This window comes from Mastomys coucha, unplaced genomic scaffold (assembly GCF_008632895.1).
Source record: "Mastomys coucha isolate ucsf_1 unplaced genomic scaffold, UCSF_Mcou_1 pScaffold18, whole genome shotgun sequence".
In the NCBI taxonomy this organism is placed as follows: domain Eukaryota; kingdom Metazoa; phylum Chordata; class Mammalia; order Rodentia; family Muridae; genus Mastomys; species Mastomys coucha.
The window spans coordinates 66,346,700-66,370,941 of record NW_022196900.1 but is presented as its reverse complement, the minus strand read 5'-3'; the positions used below and the strand labels follow the sequence as shown (position 1 = coordinate 66,370,941).

General features: G+C 49.6%; 2 protein-coding genes across 9 annotated transcripts in view; one reads left to right on the top strand and one right to left on the bottom strand.

The window, feature by feature from the left end:
• The window catches only part of Mrpl37 (mitochondrial ribosomal protein L37), a 10,886-nt gene extending 5,303 nt beyond the window's left edge, over positions 1 to 5,583 (top strand). Inside the window, exons 5-7 of the mRNA XM_031378062.1 lie at positions 934 to 1,091; positions 3,888 to 4,091; positions 5,362 to 5,583. Coding sequence (XP_031233922.1) covers positions 934 to 1,091; positions 3,888 to 4,091; positions 5,362 to 5,439 — 440 coding nt within the window. The 3' untranslated portion in view covers positions 5,440 to 5,583. The remainder of the gene's footprint in view (positions 1 to 933; positions 1,092 to 3,887; positions 4,092 to 5,361) is intronic.
• Positions 5,584 to 12,901: 7,318 nt separating this feature from the next.
• The window catches only part of Ssbp3 (single stranded DNA binding protein 3), a 140,561-nt gene continuing 129,220 nt past the window's right edge, over positions 12,902 to 24,242 (bottom strand). For 4 of the 8 annotated variants that reach the window (XM_031378054.1, XM_031378057.1, XM_031378060.1 and 1 more), the window contains 7 exons: positions 24,114 to 24,191; positions 23,588 to 23,642; positions 22,287 to 22,357; positions 16,291 to 16,369; positions 15,348 to 15,376; positions 15,152 to 15,253; positions 12,902 to 14,565 (listed from right to left, as the gene is read on the bottom strand). In XM_031378054.1, coding sequence (XP_031233914.1) covers positions 14,536 to 14,565; positions 15,152 to 15,253; positions 15,348 to 15,376; positions 16,291 to 16,369; positions 22,287 to 22,357; positions 23,588 to 23,642; positions 24,114 to 24,191 — 444 coding nt within the window. In that variant the 3' untranslated portion in view covers positions 12,902 to 14,535. The remainder of the gene's footprint in view (positions 14,566 to 15,151; positions 15,254 to 15,347; positions 15,377 to 16,290; positions 16,370 to 22,286; positions 22,358 to 23,587; positions 23,643 to 24,113; positions 24,192 to 24,242) is intronic. The other 4 variants (XM_031378058.1, XM_031378061.1, XM_031378055.1 and 1 more) reach the window with 3 other exon arrangements.

Here is a 24,242-nt window from a genome sequence, read left to right as displayed (position 1 = left end):
CACACCAGAAGAGGGCATCAGATCCCATTACAGATGGTTGTGAGCCACCACGTGGTTGCTGGGAATTGCACTCAGGACCTCTGGAAGAGCAGCCAATGCTCTTAACTGCTGAGCCATCTCTCCAGCCAGCTTCCTAACTCTTAATGGTTTGCAATTCATGTTAGGAATCACTTCCTCCCAGAAATGACGAACTTCAGTCTCAATCAGGGACTTTTCATTTATCTTCCCACAGTCCCTGAGTCACCCTGACTTGCCACATCTCTGCTTGGATGTGATTGATCTTCCTGTCTGATTCCCTCTAGATTGTGAGCTCCTCACAGGCAGCAGCGGCTCCATGCGCGCTCCTTGCTTCTTATCTAGAGCTCAGGGCATACATGCTACAGAGTGGAGCAGCCTGAAGGACCAAGGCGTCCAGGAAAGCCTGGGCTGTCCTTTCTGTGATTTTCAGAGCCCATGTCCCCAGCAGCTTTCTCCTTCCTCACCCACTTACACTGATTCCAGGTAGCCCCCAACTCACCAGAGGTTTATTTGTAGCTACTCAGAAGGTTCATGACGTGACAGTGAGCACTTCAGTCATGCCTGAAGTTGGGAGGTCTGAGGCAAGTCCTTTGTTCCTAATAGAGTACTGCCTTCTTAGCAGCCATAGTTCTCCATGATTTAGTGGTACTGTCACATGCGCTTGGATAATCACGAATGGACAGAGTTGGGATGTGTGTAGGAAGTCCCTGCTGCAGGTTGAGAAGCATCTTCTGGGATGAGCCAGATAGTGATGTTGAAAGCCTTCTGGGTTTTACAGGCTACCTCTGGGTTCTGCCTCAGCCCCTCAGCAGCCATCTCTACATCTGCGAGCGTAGTTGTGTACTAGCGTCAAGATGATCCCTTCTCTGCCCACTGGTGACTCTCTCTCCTCACTCTTCCTCTGTTCTCTTGCAGGATTCCGGGAGGGCTATCCTTACCCCCATCCCCACACCTTGTATTTCTTGGAAAAGGCCAATTTACGGCCACATCGCTTTCGTCCAGATCAGCTAAGGGCTAAGATGCTCCTGTTTGCTTTCGCAAATGCCCTGGCTCAGGCCAGGCTCTTCTATGGGGTATGTGTGGAGAAGAGCGTGGAACTGCTTTCTCTTGGGCTGGCCTCCTGCTGCGAAGACTACTTTCAGGAAGGATGGCCCGGGGACTGACTTTGGTTTGACTAAGGAATTACAGGAATATGCACTTCTGCTCAACTTGTAGCAAGCTGCTGACCTCTCCTGGGGCTGGTGCTCTGTCTAGACACAGTGGCCCTCTGAGTGTCATTTAGAGTACCCCTTTCCAGCATGCCGTAGGATGACAGGGAACTAAGCACTCACCCTTCATTTTCCAACAGGAGGCATGGGGAAAGGGCAGGAACAAGGGGCACCCTACTCAGAGCCTATGGGCTCCACATACCAGTGTGCTGCAGGGTCAGAACTGGAGCACACAGCACTATCAGGAGGCTTTGGAAGTGAGGCCTTGCCGATGGCCCAGGCAAAGCACCCTCAGCTCAGGGACCCAAGATACCTTACTACTAAGATGAAGTCCCAAGACCTAGCTGGTGTAGATTGGAGGCTGAGAGGTTGTCATAGAGAACTGTCTCAAAATGGGGGAAAAGCCTGGTTGGGGTACAGGGGTAGAAATATAGGGTACGTTTCTGAGAGTTCCTGCTGTTCTCCCAGGTCCCAGTTAGAACCTAAGGCCCAAAGTCCTTCTGAGCATGAGGGGATTCAGATTTCCATCCATCTGGTATTGGTAGGACTGGGTTTGGATGGCTGCATGAGTAAGGAGTAGAATTAACTGTCCTGTAGCGATCACCTAACACATCCCACATATTAACAAGTTGTTGATGTTAGTGGTTCTTCAACTACAGTTCTGGAGGGACGTTAGGACCTCACGTGGGAGCTTGATGGGCATGGACTTCCCAGAGCCACTGATTCAGAGGCTCTGAGGTGAGGCTCAGCAGTCAGTCAGTCTTTAAGAAGCCCTCCAGTGATGCTCATGGAAAGCTTGAGTTTGGAAACACCACACTAAAGTGTGAGGCTAATTTATGCTCCTTATCACACAACTGAGAGCCTGTGTGAACTGGAGGCGTAGTTCAGTGGTAGAGCACCTTCCCAACATGTGAGAGCCCCCACTTTCCATCCCCATCATGGTAAGAAATAGAACCAGAAAGATTGGCAGCTGTGGCTCTTCATGTGGCCTTCTTACATCTTAACATGAAAGGGGTGGTGGACAGCTGGCTCTAGTCCCGTCCCTCCTATATACTTCCTGAACTCTGTACCGTTAGGTAAATCACCTGTGATCCCACAGCTAACAAGAAGGAAAGCAGGGATTGATCTGTGATTCCTAAGGCTTCAAAAGGATGTGCTGCCCTCAGTTTAGGCTGAGGAAGGAAGCAACCACTTACCACGTCTCCGGCCCACAGGCTCAGTGTAGTCTGCCAGCTGTTGCCAGAAGGGCCTACGTAGCAATGCTGACTAATTGCTACCCAGATAGATAGGAGAAGCAGCCTCCCCGCTGTCTCCAGGTACAAATCATTCCTGGGGCTGTGAAGTTGAGCAGTTATGGGAAGAGCCTCCATGTAAAAGGTAAAATTGCTGAGAAATTTATGTACTACCTGCAGTTTTATTGATCTGTAGAGGGAGATAAGAGTCAATACGGAATCTCAGCTAACACTTACAGGTACTTCACTTTTTATTTATCTCTCATGCAGCTAAGAACAGGTATTTATAAGACCAGCAGCCCTGGTGTGGCCCACACTTGGGACTTCCATTAGGTAGTCCTAAAGTCAGGTGAATTCTGGAGGGGCAAAGCATGAGCGTTTTTGCATTAGGAATGCCCTGCTTCTTAGGCCAGTAACAGTCTGGATTGGTACAAAGTGTACAGAGGCAGACCATAGAGTTAGAACGGAAGAGGTTCTGCTGTCAGGTGTGCTAGGATACCACATGCAGACTGGAACAGTGGGATTACCTGACTTAGCTTATGCCTCAGGCTACCCTTGAACCAACCTCTCCAAACCCCAGCTTCTTTGAGAAATAGGAATGTACTTATACTTATGAGAGTGGTGAGTAAAGTCAGGCAGGGGACCTGGGCATTTGGGTGAGATCCCATAACTGTGGTGTCATTACTGTTACCATGAGATCAGTACAGGCCCTGGCAGTGACATGCCAGGAGCACATCCTCCAGGAATGTGACCCACCATAAGTTGCAGTAAGCAAATAAAACTCAGGTGACTGCAGAGCAGACAGTCGGGCTTTCAGAAGTACCCAGTGATGCCAGATCTTCCAGAGCAAGACTGATGGTGACATGTTCAGTCTGTCTCTGTGACTCGAGACAAGTCAGGTTACCATATTGAGTCTGTCTCCTCTGTCAGATGGAGTGAGAACTGAATGATATGTCTGATGGTAAACTTCCGGGTTAGCTGTTGCTAGCACGTCACTCTAATCAGGTAAGGTGGAGGTTTGAGGGGTTCCCACCTTTAACCTCCCAACTCATTTGCCTGAACATCAAGGCTTGTCCAGTAGTCAGTCGCCAGTGAGGTGTGGGAGTTATCACTGGAGTTTCAGGGCAGATTCTGGGGGCCTTGAGGCAGAGAAGGCCAGGCTAACTGGGAGAGGAGAGGCCTGACTGGGTGAAGAGAAGTCAGCAGGGTGAGGGGAGGCCAGGCTGCATGAGGAGATGCCTAGTTGGGTGAGGAAAGGCCTGTCTGGGTAAGGAGAGGCTGGAGTGTGGACTGTGGAGCTCTGTATTCTGCCTTACCTGCCCTGAGATGAAGCCATAAAAAGGAAGCGAGTGGGTGTTGTAAAGGGAGGCTGACTGGTATGCACTATTCCACTACATGGTTTGTTTGTTTATTTGTCCACTTTTCTTAGAACACAGCCAAAGTCTTGGAGAAGCCAATAGTTGTGCAGAGCGTGGGCACTGATGGCCGTGTCTTCCAGTTCCTGGTGTTGCAGTTGAACACCACAGATCTGGCTTCTAGTGAGGGCGTCAAGAATTTGGTATGGACAGATTCAGACCAGCTCCTTTACCGGCACTTTTGGTGTCGCCCGGTCATCAAAAAAAAGGTGGTGGTGGTAAGTCTAGGTGCCTGGTGGTTACAACAGGGCCCTGACTCCTGGCAGTTGGGCCTGGTCTGGGAGGGGGGTCAAGGGAACACTGAACACTCACATTGCCTGCCCTTCTCTTCAGTTCCTGCTGTGGGAGAATGTTCCTGTGTCTACTCCCCACCTGCATCAGTGCCTTTGTGGGCTCTGTTAGAGCACAATCATTTTGTCGCCTTGTGGTTAACTGCTAAACTCCCCAGAAGGCACTGGAGTCCCTGACAGCCATGTGGATCTTTTCCCATGACCCTGTTTCTGCTACACTTGGGGCTCAGCTGAGAGCCCACTCTGATGTCTGGGGAGTGACAATGAAGATGTCTAAACCAGCTCAGGCTAGGATGTAACGAGAGCTCTGAGGATGACAGGACAGAACACGGTGCTGTGGGCTGTGTGACCCACTAATCCCCACACAGGCCCAATATGATGGTGGACTGAGTGGCCTTTGGAGTTTGAATTGGTTCAGTGGTACTTCTCTAGCCTCACAGTGTGTCTCCCCTTGAAATGCTGTGGGAGTGTGGACCCTTCTCCGGCCCCACCCCGCCTTGTGTACAGTACTAGTCACCCCCTTCGTCAGTGCTTGGTGTCTTTCTCCTAGAATATGAACTCCAAGGTTGGTCAGAGCTCCCACTTAACCTCTCCAGTTTCATTTGTAGCTTCTGAGCCCCACCACCATGGGCTTGAGTTCTAATCTTGCCCTGGTCCTTGCCTTCATTTGTGCCCCTGTGCTATTGAATGCACTGTTCTGTCTAAACCACCTTCCTTTTCTTCCTACCCTCCTCCGTTTGTGAGAGTCAGTGAGTTAGTCAGACATGCAAGCACCTTGGCCTCTTCCTATTGCTCCTGTAATGAGAGCTGTCACATTTTCTTGTCAGTAAAACACCTGACTGGAGGTTTCTTGGTTAGGAGCCAGATCTACATCCCTCCTGGGCCTCTAGCAGTGAGCACAAGCTCAACACCGTGAGAGCAGGGACCTACAAACCAGTGTGGAATGTGGCTTCTTGTCACTTCCTGGTGCTTGGAGTGAGGGACTTAGGGAGCCAGAGCAGTGGTAGCAGATGACATGGCTGGCAGGTGCCAGGAACCCTGCCTTTCTGCAGCAGCAGCTCCTCGGAGCTCCCGTTCACAGAGAGGTGATCAGGAGATGACAGTGACCCGCCAGGCACTGGTGACGCTAAGATAGTGACCCATGTCCTTTGGTGCCATGAAATGGTAGTAGAATCATAATGGTCTGTGTGTTTTTCAGGAACCTGTTGGGCCTGTTGATTTCCAGCCAGAGACATTCAGGAAGTTTTTAGCTCTGTACTTGCATGGTGCTGTGTGAACTAAGAACTTTCTGGGGTCTGATGTCCCACCTTCCTGCCTCTGAAGAGCCCATGCCCTGGGATGGTGATGCTGGAGCCTGGGCGAGCCTTCCACACTCTCTCAGTCTAGTCGTCTCGATGGAAATAAAAGTCTTAGTATTGCATTGGTGTGAGTTGTCTGTGAGACATCGGTATGTGCTATATGCAGACCACACCTTGTGCCTCCTTGCCTCTTAAAGTACAGGTCCTGCACCAGCTGTGCTTTGCACACGTGTGGACTCAGATGATGCCTCCTGCCTTTCTTCATCCTAATCCTGAAGCTAAGATCACTTCTTTTTGAGTTTGGGGTTCTCTATCTCTCTCCCTCTCTCTCCCCCTTCTTCCCTCTCTCACCCCCCCGTCTCTGTTGTATATGTGTGTGTGTGTGTGTGTGTGTGTGTGTGTGTGTGTGTGTGTGTGTGTTCCTCTCTCCCCACTCTCCCCACTCTCTTTTTTTCCTTTCTCCTTTGTCTTTGAGACAAGATATTGCTGTGTAGCCAGCCTTGTCTTGACCTTGCTCTCCTCTTCCCTTAGCGTCTAGAGTACTGTTGGGCATATGGCACACACTGTCCCTTTCTTAGGTGTTTGTTTTCTTTCATTCAGTTCAGGGGCTTGAACCTATGAAGAATACTGTCTCGCTGAGCCACATCTCTGTCCCCTTTCTAAATTTGAAGATTCTAGACTTACTTGTCTTCCTCCCTCATGGTAGGTACTCTGAACCTGTGCTGAGTTCTTGTGGAATATTTTCTTTTCAACATATGAGGGTTTTGTCTGTACATATGTCTGTGTACTAATGGATGCTTAGTGCCCATAAAGGACAGAAGAGGAGGTCTGGTTGTGAGCTGTGAGTGCTGGGAACTGAACCCTACTTCTCTGAGAGAGCAGCCAGTGCTCTTAACTGTTCAGCTATTCAAGTTGTATGAACGTTCCTCAGTGACTGTAGAGACTCCGAGAGAACATTCATTATTATAGATTCCTGGTTTTCTGCTTGATGGGCTTCGCTCCAAATAACATCAAGTCCTGCTCTACATTGTGCCTTGTGGTCAGCAGGGTAGTTGTACAGTAAATGCCACTGTGTGTAGTTGGTAGAAGTACTGAGTGAAGGGCTGGAGAGATGGCTTAGTGGATAAGAGCACTGACTGCTCTTCCAGAGGTCCTGAGTTCAAATCCCAGCAACCATATGGTGGCTCACAATCATTTGAACGGGATCTGATACCCTCTTCTGGTGTGTCTGAAGTCAGTGACAGTGTACTCATATACATAAAATAAATAAATCTTTACACTGGGCAGTGGTGATACACACCTTTAATCCCAGCACTTGGGAGGCAGAGGCAGGCAGGGCTTTCTGAGTTCGAGGCCAGCCTGGTTTACGGAGTAAATTCCAGGATAGCCAGGGCTACACAGAGAAACCCTGTCTCAAAAAACAAAAACAAAACAAAACAAATCTTTAAAAAAAAAAAAAAAAGAAGAAGAAGAAGAAGAAGTACTGAGTGATGGGTTCGTGGAAGGCATGATGAGAAACCATAAGAAGTGGCCTCATGTTCCCAAAGCTGACATTCTGAGTCAGCTTTCCTAGTATACACCTAGGGACAGAGGCCCTGTGAGTGTTGGGGGAGAATCTAGTCTAGGCCTAGCACCTGTGAAGAGCACAGATGGAAGAGATGGTGCTTGTCCACTGCACCTGAGGCTTCAGTGGGGTCCCCAGCAGACCTGAGAGCCACATTGTTCGTACGTGGAACTTTTAACTTGGAGATGATTGGGTAACTGCCACTCCTCCCACAGGAGAAAGGCCTTGGGTGAGATGGCTCTGAGTACCCAGGCTTCCTATGGGAAGAGCACAGACAGGCCTTGTAGCTTGGTAACAGTAGCACTCGGCCATGTCTGTCCCACTTGGGCTGTACCCTTCCACCTCACAGCCAGCTTTGGGGCTGAGCAAGGAGCTGTGGGACTTGGGGAGGTAGGAAAGATGGAGGAGCCTGGCATGTCAGGTGCCTGGGAATGTGGAACATGGAGGGTTGAGGTAGAGGTTGGGTGCCTCATGAGACCTTCAACAGGTTGGACTTTCCAAGGGAGGTAGGTGACTGGCATGGGGTCCAGTGAGCCTTGCTGCTTTTTCAACCTTGCCTTTCAGGCTGAAAACAGAAGGTAAAGACTGAGGGGATTTAGACAAATGCAGAAGTTACTCATCCCAAGCAATTCCTAGTCCTTTTCTCAAGACTTGTGTGCCCTAAGCACACAGCTGTGTATACTTAATGTCCTCCTTGTACACTTACCTAGTCTCAAGGTCCACCCCTACCTTCCTGGACAGCGGTTGTGGCTGCAGATGGCCATACAGGTTGTTCTGGGTCCTGGTCATTAGAAATGCAGCAACGAACATCCCTGCTCATGGCTCCAAGTCTGCTTTTGCCAGCGTGGCCAATCAGGTAAATTGTTGGCAGTGAAATTGCTGAGTCAGAGGAAGTATTTTCAACACAGGTGGGAGCACTGAGGGCGAGTTGGCAGATGACTGAGACAGCCAGCTGGAGGCCACCTTGGTAGTCCTCTGTAGTGACAGCGATGGCTGGAAGCCTAGGCAGCCCAAGTCTATCAGGACTGGCTTGATGGCCGGTGAAGAGGGAGAAATGACCAGCCTGGAGGGTGAAGGCTCTCAGTAAGCACAGTCAGCCTGTGACCGTGCCGCTTGAGACCGGATGATGACCCCGGATGGGCCAGTGTTCCAGGGCTGGGAGTCCATGTTCCCCTAGCTCCAGAGTGTGGACCTCCCAGAGCCCACAGCACAGAGAACCAAACTGAACACAAAAGTGCAGCTTTTCCACATCAAGACAGGAGGAGTGGTGGGTATGCTCACACCCATAGCGATGGGGGAACTGAGGAGGCTGAAGGGCCCACATAATTTACTGATGAAGACCTGGGAAGTTCATAATGTGGTGACAACTGCCAACTCCCCTGTGCCCAACCGCCTTGACTCTTCCACTTTGCTTTTCTTATGGGGTGACATTGTGTCTGTATCTCAGAGCCTGAGGACAGTGCTATCTGGTAGCCTGAGTCTGAAGGAAGAAGTGCTGTGTAGGGGAGGAGAGAAGAGGGGATACAGGGTCACACTCAGCATGAGATGCCCAGGAGACTTTTAGCAATAGACTTGGGGCCAAAATGATACTCTCATAATGAACCTGAATGTGCCCAACCCACTGAAAAGCTCCCTCACGTTGAGAGCGGAGATGGACCTATAATCCAAATACTCAGGTAGAAGCAGGAAAATAAGAGGTTCAGAGTCATCCTTGCGTATATTGGGGATTCCTGCCCAGCCTGGGCTATATTATGTCTGGCCTGGGAGGAGGCCATTTCCCCACAGCCTTCAGGACCCAGCTGCCCCAGGTCCACTGCAGAGTGAGCACAAAGCCCCTGTGCACAATCTTCCACCTTTGAATTAGGTGGGCTACACCTAGTCAGACTTCCCTCAGATCGCTCTGGAGTTTCTCGAAGCCCCAGCTGGAAGGGGTTCACTTTCTGCTGGCTTTTCTCGGTGGTCCCAGGCGGAAGCTTGCCAGAGGCCTTGTGATTTCACTTGGAAGGCTGGAAGTTCACTTATTCAAGCTCAGTTCACTTATTCAAGTTGAATCCGTTGAAGCAGGCACAGGACCTGAAAGCTGTCTCTTTAATATGCCCACATGAATGCTGAGGGTATGGGGAACCCAAACCTCCCACCTCTATCCTGGGAACTCCGAGAGACATGTATTTACATACAGGCAACTCTAGTAGGCCTTCCTTGTCTTGGATGACAAGTTGGCAGCCATGTGATCCATTCTCAATAGTTCCCTCAAGTATCTAGTATGTGCCAGACCTGATACAAGGCTGTGGATGCTGAGCAGACACAACAGGCCCTGCAGCCACAGGATTTGCATTCCTACATAGAAAACTTCTACATTGAGGCACCTTGATACTACATTGATAGAACCACCTTGGCCCACATCAGCTACTGGCCACTGCCTAGGAGAAGGTAAGATCTGGAGGGAGGTAGTTCCCAGGAGGAGGCATACTTGTGAATCACTAGCAGCTGAGGATGATGTTAGCATTGCCCTCCCAGACCAGAGAGAGGGTACGTGGAGTGTCAGTCTCTGAGTCAGTGACACATGGTAAAGGCCTGAATGGAGAGTAGGGCAAGGCAGGAGAGTATTTGGAGCCTGTGAGCTCTGAGCTGGGTAAAGGTTGGAGGAACCTGCAGAGTTGCAACCGAGCATCTTTGCCAAAAGAGGAAGTGCAAGCGACTGGGTAGCCAAGCCTCCAGAGACCTTCTAGAGGTGGCAATGCAGCCAAAGTCAGGTCTGCTGTCAGAGTGAGCTGGCCCTAACTCCAGAGCCTGTTTGTGTATCTTCCACTTTGCCATCTACACCCACCTTGGGTCCTGGGAACCAGACCCTCTTCAAACACAGGCAGCCCCCACCTGACCCCCTGCCATGGGGGAGCACCCTCTGCAAGCATCTGCCTTCAATTTTCAGGTGTCCTGGAGAGTAAGTGCCCTAAGGCACTAAAAGGAATGCTATCCTGGCCTCAGCTCTACCTGCTGGGCCACACAGTCTCCCAGTAGGGGCCTTCCCTAAAAAGATTGGAGGTGGGAATGATGAACCTCAGGTAGCCTGCTGTCTCTTTCCTAGGCTAGCCCCACTTTTCAGTTGATAGGGCAGGCAGAGCAAGGCCAGCACTTCCTCTTCAGGATACTGCCACCTGAGAGATTGTGCTTCAAGCCATCTACATCAGGCCACGTCTCACCCGACCCATCTAGGCTCCATGTCTCAACAGTTCAGCTTGTGGAGAGCAATGTGCCTCTCCCTAGAACACATACATAATTTACAGGCTTCTAACCCAGATGTGGGGACCTCCCCCCCCACTAAAGAGTCAGGACTGGAGTCCTGAGGCTCCCTACACCTCTGGCAACATAGCCGTTTACACTGATCTAGTACTATGTACACTGTGCTGAGACTGGGAGACTCAAGCTGGGAGCCACAGTCCCTGTCCCCAAGACTTCATAGTCTGCCATTTACAATAACTAGTCTCCTCTGGATCTGCAGTAGCAGATACTCACAAAGGCTTCCTTTCCCCCACACCTAAGGCCCTGCCTGAACACTGGAACAGGCGTCCTGAGCTTGTTACAGGGCTGACTGACTCAGCAACCTTCAGTGTTCCTCCACAAACACCCACTGAGCACCAGCCAGGAGCCAGTCACCGGCTCAGAGAAGGCAGACACTGACTCATTAGCACAGGGCCTGAGAACTCAAGACAGCTGCCACAGCTGAGGAGCCTTCTCATTGTGGGGCTTTGGGGGCTTGATTCCAGGGAACAGATAGGAACGCACAATGACACCCAAGGTTCAGGTAACAAACTGCCAGGGAATCATACACGGAGCATCAAGTGCTGGGCAAGAGGTCACAGGGGTTCACCTCTGCCCTCCTTTGCTGTTTCCTGGTTCCATTTATGATCTCTGAGAACCCCAGAGGACCCATCTTGATCTATTCTCTAGTCATGTAAACCATTCTCCAGCCATCAGTCATTTAAATGCCAACAACTCCTTAAGTTGGTCACTAACACAGGCCTACACACCTGATTTCTTTACTATTGAGCTGACTCAATTTAACCCGCAAAAGCAATTCTCTCCCACCACTATCCTTCAAGGCTGGTTTTACTTAGCAGGGAGGTGTCACCAAACACGAGTAGGTGACTGAAAGAGAAAGGGGCCTCAGAAGGCAGTCTTTGCCCATCAGAAGACCCACTAAACTGTCTTTTCAATACATGCTCCCAACCTCCAAGTCCAATGCTAAGCCCTCAGTGAGGCCAAGGCTGAGAGTACTAGTTCCCTCCAGTCCTCCTTTGCCCACAGCTAAGGCTTGGAGAGCCACACACCCCTGGAGATCGGACAGCTTCCCTCTGCTCTTGACTCTGGAGATGCCCAGAGCTCAGGCTCCTGGGGGCTGCAGTGTCTTAGAGTAGCCCCTCAGAGCTCAGGCTCCTGGGGGCTGCAGTGTCTTAGAGTAGCCCCTCAGAGCTCAGGCTCCTGGGGGCTGCAGTGTCTTAGAGTAGCCCCTCAGCTCTTCTATGATCAGGCCCAGGCTAGGTCCTCAGGTAAAATAGACAGCCTTGAATCGGGTTCTCTGGCGGCAGCTTCCAGAAAAAAGGTAGCCAAGGCAGGTGTGGGGATCTCTCCCCTTAGTCAAGTGCCTGTGGCTGAGGGGCTCCAGCAGCGAAGGCCATCTGTTGACTCTGTAACCCCTTTAGGCCTCCCCTCTGGTAGCTTCATGCTGCTCACAGCAGTGATCTGGCCTGGCCCTAATGTCTAGGTTAGGCCTGAGCAAGGTAATGACATTCTGGTGAATGAGGACCAATCCTTTCCTCCAAAACCAGGTTCTACGTGGCCATCAATGTTGAGAAGACGAACTTCTAATGGCTACTCTGGGGCATAAGTGGTAGGGTGCTGGGTTCAGATGCAGGGCAGGTTACCCGCCCCCAGAGACAGAGCTGGGATGTCTTCTCCCACACAGCATCCCCTCTACCGCTCTTGTTTGGAAGCATAAATGAGTCACCGGTGTGGATGTCACAGCCTGCATCATTTGCTGGTCCAAAGGGATGCTTTCCCAACAGTCAGAAACTGCGGAGAAGAGCTTGCCAGCTTCCCTGTACCTCACTATCCTTCCGAGTTAATAGCTGCCAAGGGGTGAGCACACACTACTCACGCTCCACGCGGAGCAGTTAGTGTCTAGATGAACTAACCTATCCATAGTCACGTCCCCAGTACTGACAAAGGTGAGACGCCAATCTGGGGAACTACAATCTGGTTCTAAGATCCTTAGAAAATCAGAAAGAACTTTGCTCAAGCACTATTCAGCTCTTGTGCCTGGAAGATGCATCCAAGACTTCAATTGTATTTGGTGAACATTGTCAACCAGCATCTGCCACAATCTGTCCAGCCCCTCTGTAAGCTACAGGTCACTCTGGACCACTCCTGAAATCCTTTACCCACTCCCAAGTCTTGCCTCTCCCACCTCCTTATCCCTGTGTGGGAGATTAACCTAGTACTTACAGACTCCCATACCACCCCAAACCAGGCATCTGGGCATGGAAGTTAACAGATTTAGATTTGGCCTCTGGGAGAAGGCAGGATGTGGTACCGTGGCAAGGCCACCTTGCTGTCTTCCCCACCACCGTAGAGGAAACAGTCTCCTGGGACCGTTCTCTACTTGTAGAAGCAAAGCCTTGGAAGGTAAAATGTGACTGCAAGCCAGAGAACTGAAGCTGCCTCAGCCTGAGGTCTCCATGGGTCTGTGGTAAGACTGGCCTCCCCACCTGCCCCAAATCCCTCCCAAGGCCACTGTATTCAGCACCAGGTACAGCCTCTCCTTCCTGATCAGTATCATCAGCTCCTACCCAGGTCCCCACAAGTATGTCAGGAAGGGCTGCGGAAAAAAGATGTCCCTTTAATAAAACGTTATCAACATATATCGTACACAAACTACAATGTATCATAATTACTTTTTTTTCCTCTCATAATTCAGAACCAGACTACAAGGTAAGAAAAAACACAGAAACAGCTACAATGTTCCCAAGAATCCGCACAAGGTCTTTTTTCAGGCAGATGGTATCTCACATAATATGATATACATGGGTCAGAAAGGGGAGGTAAGAAAACAAAGACCAGCTACGAGGGTGGGCAGGGCGCGGAGGGTGTAAATGTACAAAGAACTCAGTGTCTTCCGGGGCAAGACACGAAGGTTGCCACGGGGAGAGGCCAGGGCAGCCAAGTCACCCCTCCTCAGAGGGGACAGGCTCCACCGTCAGGTTCATCGGTTTTTGAAAATAAAAACAGGACCAGAAACAGTGTCTGTTTGGTTGCTGGTGCTCCCCCCACCCCCACAGCAATGCTGAAGTCTGTCCATCCAGTTCCAAGCAAATACAGAGCAATTCCAACCAACACCCATCTTTGAAAAAGGACAAACAGGAGAAAAAAAAGAAAACCGCAACTTCAGCCCGCCCTGCCAGTGAGCACTATGTGAGGAGCTCGGGACCAGAACATGGAGGTCAGTTCTATGGCCCAGATTGTAGTCATCCTGTTGGTGGGGCCTCTCCTCCTTGGCCTGGGCCACTACCCAGCCAGCAGGGTTCTTGCCAGGAAACAGTGGGGACCAAGGGACTGGAGGCCCCAGTGGCTGGGCACGAGAGGTCTGGAGAAGAGGCAGCCATCCTGGAACAGTGTGTACGCTGGGTCACAGCGATGGTCTCTGTTGGGTGACAGCAGGTTGGGGGCTCTGGGTCCTCTGGCTCAGTGTGTTGTGATGGCCAGCCAAGCCAGAGTGAAGCGGACACCTACATCTCCTTGCCAAGTGCAAACCCCAAGGCCTATGTGGAAACGGTTGACTTCTGTTCTTTTTTCCCAAACAGCTTTTGAAAGAAACCACCAACTGTAAACTGTCCAGTTTATTATTATTATTATTTTTAGATGGCTACAACGTCAGTTGACACTGTACACCTAGACTAGCTTTTCTGGTGGTAGGCCTTAGGGACAGACAGCAGGGCTTGCGGGTTTCTCTTCCCTTTTTTTGGCCTTTTTTCTTTTTCCTTTTTTTTTTTCTTTTTTCCTTTTTTCCTTTTTTTAAAGAAGAAAGCAAAGAGGTTGATTGGGGTGGGGCATAGGGCTTGCTAGAAGCTTCCATTAAAAAAAAAAAATTCCCCCAAAGAAACCCCCTGAAAACAAATTTAAAATCCCAGCAACGTAAAATCCCAAACAAACAAACAAAACCCAACAAAAAGTGTCATGTACAGAAAGGTCCTTCTGGGCGGGGAGAAGGTGTGATTTTTCTGGCCATTGACTTGAAATATATTTTTGAGTTTTGTCCTTCATGTTTTATGGAATAAAAGTTTGGCCTTTTTATTGCATGAAACTAAAATTGGGGAAGGTGGGGGAGTGAATGGGAGGGTTGGAGGGAGCAGGAGATGCCCTCCCCCAGCTCCTGGTATCGACACCTCACTTCTTCTTGCATAATTTCTGGCATCTTCTGCCTGCAATGCCGGCTCTCAGCATCTTGGAGAGGGGGTCACACACTCATGGTCATGCTTGGAGAATACTGCAGGGGAAAGCACAGTGGAGGATCAGGCAGAGAGGAGAGGCCAAGGCCTTGCCCATGTGCCAAAAGCCTGCTGAAGACTTGTACAGTGCTGACCAAAGCCAACCTGCTGGCACAATGGGTAGGGGGACAGGTGAAGGAGGCAGGAGCTAGGTGACACTTCTGGGACCAGCTGAGTTCCAGTCCTTGCCAGGAACTTGGGCAGCACAAATGGCCTCAAGTTCTTATCCTTTGGAGTCAGCTCTTTGGGGAAAAGCAAGACAAGCAAGGGAACTGGATTTAGCAAGTCAGGGTTCCTGAGGGTGCTGTGAGCTGGGGACAGTCTGGGACCCTCAAAAGATGCTTTCAACAATGAGAATGGACATAAAAGGCCACATGCCCCAACTCAATCCAGGGCTGCAAGCCTTCTGCTTGTGAATGCCAGGGGCTTCCAGTCTGCATACAGTGCCCTGGAAGGACCAGGCGGCAGAAAACAGCCAATGAATGGCTGGGGCTTTGCAGGTGGCTGGCTCACAGTTATGGAGTCCTCAGGCCTAAGGGAACGCTGGGACCAAAGGGTTAGAGGAATCAGTGCAGCAGGGCTTACGTTGTCGTTCTGGAAGGAGTGGAGGAAGTTGCCCCCTAGCTCGCCATCATCTCGAGGGGTGCCTGGAGGATTGCTAATGCCACTTATGTTGTTAGGAGAATTCTGTGGAAAGAGATGAGCAGGTGAGTCCATGCTGCCAAAACCTGACGCAAGGGACAGGATGACACTGAGGGAGGGGACATCAAGTGCCACTCACTTTTGGAAGTCCATCTATGTCGCCTGATCCTAAGGAGGAAGAAGAAATTGAGTCAGTGTGGTGGATCTAGAGGGTTGGGGGATATGTAGGTACATGTTTTCATGTCTGTATGTGTGTACAATGGGGGAGGTCAAAGGTCACTGTCAGGGACTCTCTACCTTCCTTTGTGACAGGTTCTTTCACTGAACCTGGATTCAACTTGCTGATTCAACTACAGATCTCCTGTTTCTGCCTCCACAGTGCTGGTACTGTAAGTGTGGGCCACTATGTCTTTTACATGTGTGCTGGGGATCAAACCCCGGTCCTCATGCTTGACAAATAAACACATTACTGTTTAAGTCATTTTCTCAGCCCCATTTGCTGTTTTGAAGCCAGGACCTTTCTATGTAATCCAGTCGAGCCATGAACCAGTCATGCTCACCTTGGTATCCTGGGTGCTCGGACTGAAGACTTGCTCAGTGTGCCCAGCCCGTTTCCTCTTTCTAAACTGGGGATTTTACCAGGTCTCGTGCATGCTCTAGTGAGTGCCTGAATAAGGACTACACTTTTAGTTCATTTTCTCTTTATTTTGAAACAGGGAATTACTGTGTGTTATATGTCTAGGCAGACCTGAAATTTGTGACTCTCCTGCTTCAGGTTCTTGAAGGACTATAGTATGTACGCACAAACATGCCTGGCCCAATCCAGTTGCTGGATCTTCTGTGGGGATCTCCACCCTCTAAGAAGGACCCTTTCCTCTGGGTCTGCATTTGAGTTCACATTATTTATTTAGAGAGGACACCCCCCCCAACCCCCACATCCTGCATAGGCAGCAGGTTTTCTTTTGTTAGACACCTTTCTAGGTGCCTAGTCAAGGCAAACAGTGTCCCAGGCCCAGGAGACAGAGGAGCTAAAGCAGAGTCTGCTGCCTGCATAGGTGGAGTACGCGTAGGTGCCAGCTTACCTAGGGATCCATTCATGTGGTGTGGCTCCATGCCGCCCATGCCTCCCATTGGGCCGTCTGAGCCAGGTCCCATTGGAAACTGTGGGGTAAGCAGGGCTTGGTTAGTGGGTGGGCCCTCTGCACCCCTGTTCTGCTTCCCAAGCACCTTCAAAGGCTCAGGCCTCTGGTCCCAGTGGCTTAGCAGAGCACTCAGGATGTTCAGGCTAATGGGTCTCCCTGTGCAGACTTAAGCACCAGGTGCTGGTTGGCCCTCAGGGCCGACTGCTAAGTGGAGGAACCAGAGTCTATATAATAGCCAAGAGCAAACTCAGAGGGAAAAGAAGCAGACTAAAGCCACCAGGTTCCATATACAGGCAGCTCGCCATTTTCCTTGGGCCTCCTTACAGGACTCGATCCACTCCTGGTGAGGTGCCTGGTTCACCAGCCACGGTTGTTCAGAAAAGTATCTTCATTACACAGGCAGACCAAAATGATTCAAACTTGTCACCTGCGTGGGAAGTGCTTTGCATAGTCTCCTGGTGGAGCAGAGAGTGGACAAGAGCCTGTTATAGGGCTATAAGTTTCAGGGGGTATGGGTAAAGTATGTCACTTCATCCTGTCTGCACATGGCAAGCCTACCTCAGGGAGAAAGGCACAGAGGCCACATCTCAGGGTCCTGAGGTAAGGCTGAGCCTATGCTGGAAGCCAGTGCCTGTGATGCAGCCTGAATGGGGGTGGGAAGACTAGACATGGTGTGACAGGGGAGGACTGCTGGGCACCTGGCCTGAGCTGGGCGCTGAGGACAGACCTGGGTCACACCTGTGTCACGACCACGAACAGAAAAGGGGCCAGAGGGGCTGAGATCCAAACACAGCCACAGACAAGGCATGACTATAGCTTCAGAGATAGGCAGGGAAATCAGAGCAGGCTGTAAGGAGGAGGCTGCAGAGCCCTAGCAGAATGAACAGAGTATAGAAGCCATTCCACAACTGCTGTGTGAGCGCCAGACCACCAGACGGCTGGCAGCACACAGACTGGAGGAGCCGGCTGTACAGGCACTAGGGGCAGGGCCTTCCTGAACTGTGAGGTTCAACATCTTTGTCACCTTTCCCAGGCACAAATTTCATTAGCCCAAATGGGGAATGGTCATCTTATTATGATCCTAAGACACAGCTGTCCCAGACCAAAACAAAAAGTGTTTACAGTTGCTAACATAATACACGCATCACACATGTATAGAAATGCACATCAGTATTCTAACATAGATATGACCAACATAAAAAAATCAGGGTTTTAGCTGTTTTTCTGATATAGAGCCTATGTAACCCTGGCTACCCCAAAACTCAAGAGACCTGCCTGCCTGTTCCCCAAGCACGGGATAAAGATATTCACCAACACATCTCTCACCACATCAGGCAACTCTGAAATTACATTATTATGTATTTCCACATAATGTTTCAGTAATTTAAAACATTTATAGACCACACAGCTGACCCATCACACTTTTGGTTGGCAACCAGCACTTCAATGTCTACCACCCACCGTCAGCTCAGCATAGCCAGTGTGTTCATGTCTTATTCTGGACACTGCACCCCATGGTCTCCATGGACCAGTGCTGACCTCTCAGCACATTTCTAAGGTTGCCCTGAGTCCCTGTTTATGGATGCAAGCCTGGGGCAGAGCTCTGCCACACACATCTGCTCATGCAGGACGATTTACTCTCAGCTCTGCAGCCAGGTATTTCTACTTTTGGCAGGTATGTCCAAGCGCAACTACAGGGTCACAAAGTCCCCTGCCCTTTCCAGCAGAGCCAGGCTATTTTCCTTAGCAGCTGCACCACTCAGCACGCCTACTAACAGTGGATGAGGGCTTTCTCTACTGCAGCCCCAACAAGTCACCGCCCATGGCTCTGATCAACACCTCCCTCCCTCCCTGTGATTGTGTGTGTGTGTGTGTCTGTGGGTGTGTGTCTGTGTCTGTTTTGAGACAGGGTTTCTCTGTGTAGCCCTGGCTGTCCTGGAACTCACTCTGTAGATCAGGCTGGTCTATAACTTAAGAGATCTGCTTGCCTCTGCTTGCCAAGTGCTGGGATCAAAGGTGTGTGCCACTATGGCCTGACCCAACTTGCTCTGTTTTAAATTGCGTTCCTAACAGCTTCCTGTTTATGGCATATCTGCACAATGCTGGAGAAGCATCTATTCACATATTTACCCAATCTTTTAATTGGGTTGTCTTTTTTATTATGGAGTTGTTAGACTTTAATTTATTTTGACTTTAATTCTTTTATCATATATATTTCCTCCATTATGTAGATTTTCTGCTTAACCCTCTCATTATTTTTTTGAGGTGACTCTGTATTGCTTGTCCCTTATCAGCCTTGAACTCCTGAGTTCAAGGGATCTCCCTGCCTCAGTCTCCAGAGCAGCTACATCTACAGGCATGCATCAATATGTAATTTACTTTTCTATCTAATTTTTACTTTTCAGTATGCATGTGGGTGTGTGCACAGCTGCACAGGGAAGCTAGAGGTCAGGGCTGCATCTCCTCCACTGCTCTTAGGAGCCAGGCCTGCATCTCCTCCAATACTCTTCACCTCATTTTTTGACCCTGAGCCTGGAGCTTGTCTGTTCAGCCACAATGGCTGACTTGTAAGCTCTGGGTTCCTCCTGCTTCCACCTCCCCAGTGCTGGCAGCACAGGCACATGCACATGCCCAACTTTAAAAAAAAACAAAAACAAAATAAACCCATGGGTTCTGAGAAATGGAATGTGGAACTGCATGTGTGCACAGTAGGCCCACCTCCCAGTCCTTGGGCCCATTTCTGTGTGCTGGTGGGAGGGGGAAGAGGGAGGCTACCTCATCTACTTGCTGTGGGCGCCACTTGTCCCAGCTTTGCTACTGTCTATAAAGTAGCAAACTTTCTAATATAGAAACACCATTACTTAAACAAACTGAGAGGGCTAGTTAACAATAGCAGGTAGTAGCCAGGGTGACTAAAGAAATAAGGAAGCTTTGTATATTTTCAAAAATGCTCCTGTCCTGACATGTCTAACTTCCCTCTGCCTCCTTCCCCAACCTCTGAAATATCTGAAAAGTTCTGAGACAGCCATTTGCAACACACACACACACACACACACACACACACACACACACACACACACACGAGCGAGGGGGAGGGAGGTCCACCTCAATTAAACCTTTTCTCGGGAAGAAATAGTATTCAACTACAGAGGACACTTGCACCTGAGAGAACCTAGCTGGAAATCCAAGTGAGCTAGTTTTAAGAAATGTTTTGAGAAAGCCGGTTTAGGCTGGCCTTGACAATGGCATTTTCTGAGCTCTCTATAGCCTCATTTCTGAAACTCTGAGTCACTCTCTGTGATGTGAGGTTAGCGCAGCGGCTAGCTGAGCTGCACACTCCTCCTTTTGATTCCAATTCCTTTTCCTGTCCTTTCCTCAACAAATTTCCAGATTAGATATGGATATCCTCTGTCTCATGTTTGATTTTCTTATGTTTTGAGACATGGTGCACACTATATAGCCTTGGCTACTATGTAGCCTAGGCTGGTCCAGAACACATGGCAATCCTCTTGCCCCCTGCCTCCTAAGTGCTAGGATTATACCACCAGCTCATCTCAAAAACTGTAAGTTGTGGAGGTTTTGTTTATTTGGTTTGGTTTTGGTTTTTCAAGACAGTTTTTCTGTGTAGCTTTGGCTTTCCTGGAACTCACTTTGTAGAACTACTGAGCATAGGACTAAAGGCATTTACTACCACCTTCTCGACAAAACTACTGAGACTTTAGAGACAACATTTACCACCCTTTCCTGTGGTTGCCAGCAGTGAGTGTCATTTTTATTTCATGCATTGGTGTTGTTCCTGCATTGAGTGTCTGCGTGAGGGTGCCAGATCCTCTGGAACTGGAGTTACAGACAGTTGTGAACTGCCACGAGGGTAATGGGAATTCAACTTGAGTCCTCTGGAAGAGCAGCCAGTGCTCTTAACTACTGAGCGATCTCTCCACCCCCAAGTGACTGTCATCTTACAGATATATATCTGAGGCATTCTGTTTCTATGAAGTGAAATTTATATGAAGTTCTTCTGCAAGCTGACAAGTTACTAAACTCTCACCGTGATGGCTGCTGTCACAGACACCCTGTGTGGAAGTCCTGGCACAGGGTGTGAGAGGCTCTCCCTCCACTGGTGAGGGCTCTCAGATCAAGTTGCCAAGTGTGATATTAAAACTGTGGAACATGCAGGTTAATGAGCAAGCTGGAGCTTGGCTATGATAAGAGACCAGTTCTGCTTTTTGCAATTTCATGAAAAGTCTTTAGGAAATCAAGATAACATAGAATTCCAGCTTTAAATCAAAATACCATTAGGAATTGTTTTTTGTTTTGTTGGGTCTCCTACATGTGAGGCAATGTGTTCTCACCCTAAGTTGTACCTCAGTGCACAATCTTGTGTTACAGTGATGTGAGTTATCACTGGTATAGCATAAAGAGCCCAGCTGTGCCCAAGGGGCTGGACATTTGTTATGAACCCCCTTCCATCTCGTCCACACAAAGGACTTCTACTATAAGCACTGTATCTGGCACTTAGTTCCAGAGCAATCAGGAACAGGGTGATAGCAATGCTTACTCTAGCCTGCATTCACATTGTCTAGGGGGGTCACTGTTTTTGAATGGACACCAGTGTCACTTTGAAGAACAAAAAGAGCTTTTGGTTCAAAGGATGTGCCAGTCCCAACACAGCTGGGAAGAGTGTGAGCCTCCCTACCCGCTTTCTGCCTACTGGAGTACCTGTCTAGATAGTGTAATAGTCTTGACTGTCCTCCAGCTGTGTGTCATTTAGCTTACTCTGGTGCTGTCTGGGTCACGTGGCATTGTCATGGTTTGTAGTTTCATGACCTCACCTCTTAAATACACGGTCAAAATATTCATAAAGTTAATGTAAACTCAGTAGCATCTTGATGCAAACTTGAGAGTAGACTGTGGCAGCAGGCAGAGGTCCTGAGGCCACAGTCCTTGGGTTGACACAGACTGAGTGATGCCCAACAGCACCAATGGCTGTGAAAACACAACAGTGACTGTAGGTGGCAAAAGACCTAAACCATCAAAGCACGACCATCTGACATAAGTGCCTCCACCAGCCCAGTGGGCCTCTGGATGGGTTTAGTATTCTCAGCCTTCTATACCCACTGCTACAAAACAGGACTTATGCCCTGAGGTATCTCATGGTTCAAAGTATTTGAATTAAAGAGAACCCTAGTGAGGGGAAACATAGCAGTGGGTAGGTGGAAGGCTTGATCATAGAGAGCTCTCCACACTCATTCAACGCATAGCTCTGGCAAAGGAGGCAGGCCAAAGAACACAACCTTTGAAGGCTGCTGAGAGATGAGATGTACATGGTATCCAATGCTAGAGGTGTAGCACAGGAGGCAGCATGTGCTCACGTGCACAAGGTCCTGGACTCATTCCCCATCACACGTTCGCTATCATCAGCGCTGGGCAGTCCACATGTGGGGATCTAATACCTGGTGTGATTTTTGTCTTACCCCAGGAACTGGGCTCAAAACACCAGAGGCTATCTCCTCTCCACAACTACAGAAGCGAGGCAGATGCTGTATAGGGAAGTTCTGCAGGGCACTAAAGAAGCTGCTATATTGGCATCCGCATGGGTTAGGCAGGTGCCCAAAGGCACCTCAGGTTTCACCCTTAGCATTAATGCCCGGGGAACAGGAAGGATGGGTAGTAAGCCAGAGCCCCCTGAAGCTTGGTTTTTTTCTTTCCCTTGCCAGCATTCTCACACCTGACCAGAGGGCGAGCCCCACCCCTCCCACTATCGATAAGATGGGGACTGACTGGCCCAAGAGTTAATCACTTTTCTGATGGTTTATTTTATTCATCTTTGGTAACAAATGGCTAAAATCAATTACGCTTGCTTTCCCCTCAGCTGACGAAGTTAATTATGATTTGTTATGGTATCTGGTATGTAAATGAGCAGAAGGCAGACTCACGTTAGACCGGCTGCCTCCAGGCGGCACAGGATTAATCATTGTGTAGATGTTGTCACTGGAATTTGTTGAATCTGTAGAATAGTAGAAACCGTAGAGTTCAGGTGATTAATTCACTTCTTAATTAAAACAAACTTTCGGCACTTGAACTCATTCTTTTGTATTTTATCACCTAAAATTTCTTCTAAGTATCACTATCTTCTGGCTAATTTGTATTTAATGAAGATTCACAAAGTTTTTAATCACAGAAAATTCAACTGAGAAAACCATTCAACCAAACCTGAGAATGTCAGGGTATCTGGGCAGGCACAGCCCAGGGACACAAATCAGTCCCCTAAGCTTAGCAAGGACACAAGGACACAACCTGTGTTTCCTCTCAGCCCCACCCAGGGAAGGAAAATGCATCAAGTTATCCAGAACCACTCTGCTAGGCTGAGGGGTAGGGGCTGGGGCTGGGGCTGGGGCCGCATTAACATAAGGAGTGGGTTAGCATGACCCAGTCTGAATGTAGGTCATGCTGCTCATCAATGCTGCAGAGTGGGAGCCAGAGCGGGAGCCAGTTGTGGCCGCAGCTAGCTCCACCCCTGCAGCTGAGCTGATTTTCTTTATGGGGAGTTGGAAGGGAGGCTCCAGCCACTCCCCACCTAGCCAAGGAAAGTCTCCTTAGGAAGCCAGCTAATGATGTTCCATCAGGAGTAGAAATTCTCCCTCTATTTTGGGCTGGGTAGGGATGTATGCTGCACTCCTCCCAGCTGGCTGCAATGCTATTCTTAGCCAGTAGACAGATAATTGTGACACTATGTATGTGTGCATGTGTGCACCTGCCCTCGTGTGCATGCATGCCTTCCCCAGATAAAGAAACAGGGAAACACAATCTCTTACACAGAGAACCAGAAGCCTAGAATCCAGAACCTCGGTGTGTGTGTGTGTGTGTGTGTGTGTGTGTGTGTGTGTGTGTGTGTCTGTCTGTCTGTCTGTCTGTCTGTCTGTCTATGCTTTAGAATCCTGGTCTCCCACTGCCAGAGACACAAAGACCCTTTTTAAGTCACCTAGGGCAACAAGACCCTGTTTCAGACCTCAGCTCAACTTTATTCTTTTCAAAGCAGTGTATAGGAATATAAGAGTCACTAGGGTTGTTGGTAGTGAGGGCTCATGGCCCTTACGCCTCCAGGTATCAGTGCCTGGCAAAGCATGCACTCAGGGCTCAGGAAGCAGTGCCTGAAAGGCCAGGGTCTGCAACAGAGCCCTCGGACACAGCACCCCACTCCCACCAGACATTTGTTTTCCCCCTCAAGCCCTCTTACCCGCAGGACTAGGCATGATGGGGGTTCCTGGAGGGCCGCCACCACCAGGGGGTCCCTAAGATGAGATAAAAGTTGTCAGTAACCTATGGCATTAAGAAGCTTGGGGAGACCGCTATGCTACCTGCCCGTGCCCAGACCAGCCTGGTACCTAGTAAAGTACTGCCTCTCTTGCACTCAGAACTGAAGCATGCAAGCCTGAAGGAAGCTAGATGTATTTCTCTCAAGCCAAGAGGCAACAGCAGGTATGTGCACACATCTGCTCACTCGCACACCAACCACTGAAAGCCAGAGGCAGTAAACGGGAACACGCAGCCTGCTGGGTAGCTAGCTACTCACTGAAAGAGAGTCCCCTCCTGGGTCAGCTTTGGAGAAGTCTGGGCTACCCCAGGCCTGGACAAAACCTAAACACTGAGAGTAATTTGGCTCCTGGGCTCAGATGTGTTCTCATGAAGAACATACTAGACCCCGAGTGGCTCTCCTCCCCGGTCATATGCTCTAGAGAGTCAGAATTCATAGCTGCACTTACCACGTAGGTTCCGGGTGATGAGGAGGAGTACGGGATCTGGAAAGAAGATTCGGGAGCCATGGATTGGAGCTGCCTTCCCTAACAGACAAGCAGCATGCCCTGTCACTTCCAAACCCACTTTGGGGCACT